This window comes from Babylonia areolata, chromosome 14 (assembly GCF_041734735.1).
Source record: "Babylonia areolata isolate BAREFJ2019XMU chromosome 14, ASM4173473v1, whole genome shotgun sequence".
Taxonomy (NCBI): Eukaryota; Metazoa; Mollusca; class Gastropoda; order Neogastropoda; family Buccinidae; genus Babylonia; species Babylonia areolata.
This window is the reverse complement of record NC_134889.1, coordinates 5,153,871-5,161,370: the sequence shown is the minus strand read 5'-3', so window position 1 is coordinate 5,161,370 and position 7,500 is coordinate 5,153,871. Positions and strand designations below refer to the sequence as shown.

The 7,500-nt window shown below is 43.7% G+C and overlaps 1 protein-coding gene across 1 annotated transcript in view; it reads left to right on the top strand.

The window, feature by feature from the left end:
- LOC143289755 (general transcription factor IIH subunit 4-like) overlaps nt 1-7,500 on the top strand; it is a 26,559-nt gene that overhangs the window by 6,260 nt on the left and 12,799 nt on the right. The window contains exons 4-6 of the mRNA XM_076598852.1: nt 461-595; nt 3,357-3,450; nt 6,917-7,011. Of these exons, the coding sequence (XP_076454967.1) occupies nt 461-595; nt 3,357-3,450; nt 6,917-7,011 (324 nt within the window). The remainder of the gene's footprint in view (nt 1-460; nt 596-3,356; nt 3,451-6,916; nt 7,012-7,500) is intronic.

The window sequence follows — 7,500 nt, the reverse complement described above, 5'->3', positions numbered from 1 at the left end:
GGGATGCAAAGGGGAGGTTACCTACTTCCGGGAGGTTATCGGCCATAGTTACTTTCGTTTTCTCCGCATAGGCGGATAGTAGTTTGCACAGGACAGGAATGTCACACCCTTGTCGGAGTCTGCACTAGTTGGGTCACGGTAAGTATGTTACTTAATTAACTCACTCAGTACGGCCAGTCCTCTCTTCTTCTCTACACAGACCCCTCGGATGTCCAGTGGGTGTCTGAATGACCCAACCTTTAGCTTCCGTCCTCAGAATTGTGGTATTCTTTGTCAACATTCACGTCTTCAGTATAAGAGCCTTCCGTTTGCAATATTTTGATGATGGTAATTGGGATGAAACGCTGTTAACGTCGTCTCTTTCGCCGTTCGTATGGAAAGAGTTAAACGTAATTTTAGATAGAAAATTTCCTGACGTTCCTGCAGACACGAAACAGGGGTTGGCATCTCCGGTTTTCAGGAAGGACCAGCAGGAAGTGACGGCTGCGCTGACGGAGCTGAGGGTTTGGCACTCGCAGGCGGTGGTGGGGGGCATGATGGGATGGATCCTGAATCCTGTGTTCCGAGAAAACCTGAAAACGGCGCTGCTGGGCGGGTGAGTATAACTCTGTGTGTGTGTGTGTGTGTGTGTGTGTGTGTGTGTGTGCGTGTGTGTGGGGCGTGGGGGTAGGGGTGGGTGTGGTGGGGATTGTGTGTGTGTGCATGTGTGTTTAGTCTGTTTGGGAGGGGTTTGTGTGTGTGTGTTTGGGAGGGGGTTGTTTGTGTGTGTGTGTGTGTGTGTTTGGGAGGGGGTTGTTTGTGTGTGTGTGTGTGTGTGTTTGGGAGGGGGTTGTGTGTGTGTGTGTGTGTTTGGGAGGGGGTTGTTTGTGTGTGTGTGTGTTTGGGAGGGGGTTGTGTGTGTGTGCGTGTGTGTGTGTGTTTGGGAGGGGGTTGCGTGTGTGTGTGTGTGTGTGTGTGTTTAGGAGGGGGTTGTGTGTGTGTGTGTTTGGGAGGGGGTTGTGTGTGTGTGTGTGTGTTTGGGAGGGGGTTGTGTGTGTGTGTGTGTGTGTGTGTGTTTGGGAGGGGGTTGTGTGTGTGTTTGGGAGGGGGTTGTGTGTGTGTGTGTGTGTGTGTGTTTGGGAGGGGGTTGTGTGTGTGTGTGTGTGTGTGTTTGGGAGGGGGTTGTGTGTGTGTGTGTGTGTGTGTGTTTGGGAGGGGGTTGTGTGTGTGTGTGTGTGTGTGTGTGTGTTTGGGAGGGGGTTGTGTGTGTGTGTGTGTGTGTGTGTGTTTGGGAGGGGGTTGTGTGTGTGTGTGTTTGGGAGGGGATTGTGTGTGTGTGTGTGTTTGGGAGGGGATTGTGTGTGTGTGTGTTTGGGAGGGGATTGTGTGTGTGTGTGTGTGTGTTTGGGAGGGGATTGTGTGTGTGTGTGTGTTTGGGAGGGGATTGTGTGTGTGTGTGTATTTGGGAGGGGATTGTGTGTGTGTGTTTGGGAGGGGATTGTGTGTGTGTGTGTGTTTGGGAGGGGATTGTATGTATATGTGTGTGTTTGGGAGGGGTGTGTGTGTGTGTGTTTGGGAGGGGATTGTGTGTGTGTGTGTGTGTGTTTGGGAGGGGATTGTGTGTGTGTGTGTGTTTGGGAGGGGATTGTATGTGTATGTGTGTGTTTGGGAGGGGTGTGTGTGTGTGGTATGTATATGTGTGTGTTTGGGAGGGGTGTGTGTGTGTGTGTTTGGGAGGGGATTGTGTGTGTGTGTGTGTGTGTTTGGGAGGGGAGTGTGTGTGTGTGTGTGTTTGGGAGGGGGTTGTGTGTGTATGTGTGTGTTTGGGAGGGGTGTGTGTGTGTGTTTGGGAGGGGGTTGTGTGTGTGTGTGTGTTTGGGAGGGGGTTGTGTGTGTGTGATGTGCTGTATGTGTGACACTGACAGTATGGCTGATATTCACAGCAGTGAAGTGTGGGCGGGAAGTCGATGATGATGACAGAATAGATGATGGTGATGGTGATGATGGATGATGATGGTGATAATGATGATGATGGTGATGGATTATGGCGATGATGGGTGATGATTGTGATTGTTGTGATGATGATGGATGGTGGTGATGATGGTGATGGTGATGATGATGGTGATGTTTATGGTGATGGTGATGATGATGATGATGATGGATGGTGGTGATGATGATGGATGATGATGGATGGTGATGATGGTGGTGATGATGGTGATGATAATGATGATAGTGATGTTTATGATGATGGTGATGATGATGGATGATGGTGATGATGGTGGTGATGATGATGGTATTGGTCACGATGGTGACAGTATGGTTGATGTTGATGACAGTCAGTCATTGGCAGGAGGCCGATGATGATGACAAAATAGGTGATGATGATGATGATGATGTTGAAGAAGATGATGATGGTGGCACTATGGTTGATGTTGACAGTGGTGAAACATGGGCAGGAGGCCAATGATGATGACAGGATGGATGATAAAGATGATGATGTTGATGTTGATGATGATGATGATGATGATGTTCATGATGATGATGATGATGGTGGCACTATGGTTGATGTTGACAGTGGTGAAACATGGGCAGGAGGTCAATGATGACGACAGGATGGATGATAAAGATGATGATGATGATGGTGATGATGATGATGATGTCGATGATGATGGTGGTGACAGTATGGTTGATTTTGGTAACAGTCACGTCTGGGCAGGTGTCCAGTGATGATGACAAAATAGATGGTGAAGATGATGGTGGTGATGATGATGATGATGATGTCGTCGATGATGATGGTGGTGACAGTATGGTTGATTTTGGTAACAGTCACGTCTGGGCAGGTGTCCGGTGATGATGACAAAATAGATGGTGAAGATGATGGTGATGATGATGATGATGATGTCGATGATGATGGTGGTGACAGTATGGTTGATTTTGGTAACAGTCACGTCTGGGCAGGTGTCCAGTGATGATGACAAAATAGATGGTGAAGATGATGGTGGTGATGATGTCGATGATGATGGTGGTGACAGTATGGTTGATTTTGGTAACAGTCACGTCTGGGCAGGTGTCCAGTGATGATGACAAAATAGATGGTGAAGATGATGGTGGTGATGATGATGATGATGATGTCGATGATGATGGTGGTGACAGTATGGTTGATTTTGGTAACAGTCACGTCTGGGCAGGTGTCCAGTGATGATGACAAAATAGATGGTGAAGATGATGGTGGTGATGATGATGATGATGATGTCGATGATGATGGTGGTGACAGTATGGTTGATTTTGGTAACAGTCACATCTGGGCAGGTGTCCAGTGATGATGACAAAATAGATGGTGAAGATGATGGTGATGATGATGATGGTGATGTTGACAGCGGTCAAGCGTGGGCAGGAGGGGCAACGATGCCCACGGACAAACATGCGCGCGACATTCCTTTTTTGGACAAATACGCTATGGAGAGATGGGAGGTAACACAGCGTTTGGGTCTTTTGTGTGTGTGTGTGTGTGTGTGTGAGAGAGAGTGAGTGTGTGTGTGTGTGTGTGTGTGTGTGTGTGTGAGTGAGAGAGAGAGAGTGTGTGTGTGTGTGTGTTTGTGTGTGAGTGTGTCTGTGTTTGTGTGCATAAGCATGTGTGTGTTTGTGTGTGTGTGAGTGACTGAGTGAGTGAGTGTGTGTGATGTGTGTGTGTGTGTGTGTGTGTGTGTGTGTGTGTGTGCAAGCGCTCTTTGGGTGGTCTGATTTGTGCATTTGAGCAAGCATTGAGTGTCTGTGTATGTTGTGTGTATGCAGGGATGTGTGTGTGTGTGTGTGTGTGTGTGTGTGTGTGTGCGCGCAAGCGTGTTCGGACATGCTTTCTTGTTCATGCACACTCAGTTGCATTTTTTCAAGTATTTATGTCTGTGTATGTGTGTTTGACTGTGTGCGTGCGTGCGTGTGTGTGTGTGTGTGTGTGTGTGTGTGTGTGTGTTCACTTGCTGGTCCAGTGTAACAGACCCTCAGATAGTTTCACATAGTAATGATGACAGAATAGTGATTGCAAAAACAAGATCATTACAGTAATAATGACAGTTGTTTGTTAATGATTATTACTGCTGGAAATGCTGATTCATATGTCACGACTTTGTTGCTGTAGAATTATGGACTCGTTCTAGTTTATGTGTGAAGACTTTTTTTTTTTTGTGATCAGCATTTAAAATTTTGTTCTTTTACATGTAAAGTATGCAAAAACAAAAACAACAACAGTTTCACACCATATACCATTGTAATAAACTAAAGACATTAATAATAATAATAAGTAAAATAGGATAAAGTAGATGGGGCATAAATAAGTCAGTGGCTGAGCTTGAGACAGCAGCGACAGTTTACCCCTGAATCAGTCACATCAGTTTCAGTTTCAGTTTCAGTAGCTCAAGGAGGCGTCACTGCGTTCGGACAAATCCATATACGCTACACCTCATCTGCCAAGCAGATGCCTGACCAGCAGCGTAACCCAACGCGCTTAGTCAGGCCTTGAGAAAAAAAAAAAAGAAAAAAAAAGAAAAAAAAAAGAATAAATAATAGATAAGCGTACATAAATAAATAAATAATAATTATAATAAAAAAAAAAGAAAAAAAAGGTAGTAATAATAATAATAATAATATAATAAGTCACATCAATCATCAGATAATGATACTTATCAAACAAAAAAAACAACAACAAAAAAAAAAAACTACAAAACACACACACACACACACACACACACACACACACACCGATCATCACACCAAAGATCCCAGGGGAAGAAGTGGTTATAAAGAGGACATTTGACAATAATACAGGTATTAACTACTGGGGGAAAAGAAAACATTGGCTTATAAAAAGTTCCATGATGTGTCGCCTAAGGATATTGGTGCGGGCAAAGAAGTCCGAGGTCTGCAGCTGTATTGTGGGGGGAGGTCTGTGGACCGCAGCTGTGCTGATAAATGTAGGGCAAAGAAATAATAGGCGGATAGTAGTTTGCACAGGACAGGAATGTCAGGCCCCTGCCGGAGTCGGCACTAGTTGGGTCACGGTAAGTATGTTGTTTAAACGTAATTTTAGATAGAAAATTTCCTTTACACATCAAATTTGGATACTACATTTTTTAACATACGCATTATGCCGTTCAGTTTTATACCTGGTATAAAGCTGTTTTAGAAAGGCATGCAGACCTGGTGTGCATTTTTGACTCACTTGTGTAAACAAAGTGAGTCTATGTTTTAACCCGGTGTTCGGTTGTCTGTGTGTGTGTGTGTGTGTGTGTCCGTGTGTCTGTGTGTCCGTGGTAAACTTTAACATTGATATTTTCTCTGCAAATACTTTGTCAGTTGACACCAAATTAGGCATAAAAATAGGAAAAATTCAGTTCTTTCCAGTCATCTTGTTTAAAACAATATTGCACCTCTGGGATGGGCACAAAATTTTTTTTAAAAAGCCTAATTATATGCAAACTGCATTTACTGTTATATTTATATTTTTTGTATTCTCTAAACTTGGCACTTTGATCTGATATTCTGACACAACAACAAGAGCAGTCATTATTATCATTTTTTGTTCAAACGGGAACTTCTTTTGCTAAGCATGGAATTTTTATTTATGTTGCAAACGTTTTGGTGCAGCTGGTAAAAAAAGGGAATTTACTCTGTAATTAATGCTAGGGGACTTAACCCCTAGGCTGCCTGCATGACGAGATAACTCGTCATGGCAAGCATGTATGCTTCGCTGCCTGCATGACGAGATAACTCGTCATCGAAATATTCTGACTTTTCCCTGGTTTGCATTCACTTCATTGGCAAAAATAGTGGTAGCTTTAGCCTGGGGAATCTCTCTAGATTCTATTCATAGCTAGAAACCCCATCTACGTCATGAAGCAGTCCTTTATTTGAACGTTTTGGTTGGGTCGCTGTCCAAGTGTTTGCCTGACTTCTCTCCTCGCTCGCTCAACAAAATGTCTGACTGACGCCGTGCTCAAGACATGCGATCGTGACGAACTAAATCAACCAAGATTCCTTTCTTTAGCTGATGCTCAGAAGGAATTGAAGCGTAAATTCGAAGAAGATAGTGATGAACATTTATAGGACGATCTGATAGAAAATAAAGGGAGTAATCAAGAGAGTGGCCAAGATGCGGCTGTCAGTGAGTGATGCCGGCTGTACAGATGTTAGCAGACGACAGATGACCGAATTAGCAGCAGAGCGATATTCTTGGCACGCAGCCAACGCGGTCTGATGAGAACTGAATCAAGTGACCGTGTGAGAGGGGTGAGGAGGAGGGGGGTGGAGACTGAGGGGGCGTGGCCTCACATCCATCTTATCACTTGGAGAAGTCACAATGTATTGTGTATCTATCTCTTAAAAAATATATATATATATTGTGGTTGTTCTAGTATGATTTTGTGTTTGCAGATATCCATTTGTCCAGAAAATATGATGTTTTTGTGCAAATTACCTGACTAATGTTTGTAATGAACAAGTTGAAAATGTGACAAAAAACAAAACACTGATTTCAAAACAGCAGCATGTCACTAAAAATATATAAAATGGGAAAACAGCATGTGTTTTGTATTCTTTATTCATTTACCTTTCAGAAAATATATACTTTTATGGGTCTTTCTCCAATAACAAAGAGCACAGAATTTTTTGAAAATTTATACCCGTTTTTTGTGAAAAAACCCTGGCAAATAGATTTCACTTAAATCTTATTTTCCTGGCAGCGAAAGGGTTAATTTATCACAAGTGAGTCTTGAAGGCCTTGCCTCTCTTGTTCAGTTTTGCATTTGTAGACATATAGTTAGGACGTGTGAAGACTTCGTATGTTCCCTGGGACATGGGCACATAATATTCACGCATGTGTGTATATTCCTGTGTGTGTGGTGTGCGTGTGTGTGCGTGTGTGTGTGCTTGTGTGTGCTTGCAGTGTGTGTTGCACTTCATGGTGGGGTCGTCGGAGGGGTCGGAGGGCGTGAACCGTGACATCATTGATGTGCTGATCAACAGCAGTCTGATGGCCCGGTGAGTCGGGAGCACTGAAGGCAGTGCCGTACTTCTCTCACAGCGTGTGTGGTTTGTTTGAATGGATTGTGACTTGGTTGGGGTGTGTGATAGAATGTGTGTGTGTGTGTGTTTGTGTGTGTGTGTGTGTGTGTTTGTCTGGGTGTGTGTGTGTGTATGTATGTATGTATGTATGAATGAATATATGTGTGTATGTGTATATGAATGTGTGTTTGTGTGTATGCATGAATGTGTGTGTGTGTATGTATGAATGTATGTGTGTGTATATGAATGTATGTGTGTGTGTGTGTGTTTGTATGTGTGTAATGCATGCTTCTGTGTTTAGGGAGCAAAAAAAAAAAAAAAAAAGTATTGGATTCTGTGGTTACCAGTGTGTTCTGACTGAATGTATGTGAGACATCATCATCATCATCATCATCATGATGCTTGTTGTTGTGGTTGTGGGTTGTTGTTGTTGTTGTGGGTTGTTGTTGTTGTTGTGGTTGTGGG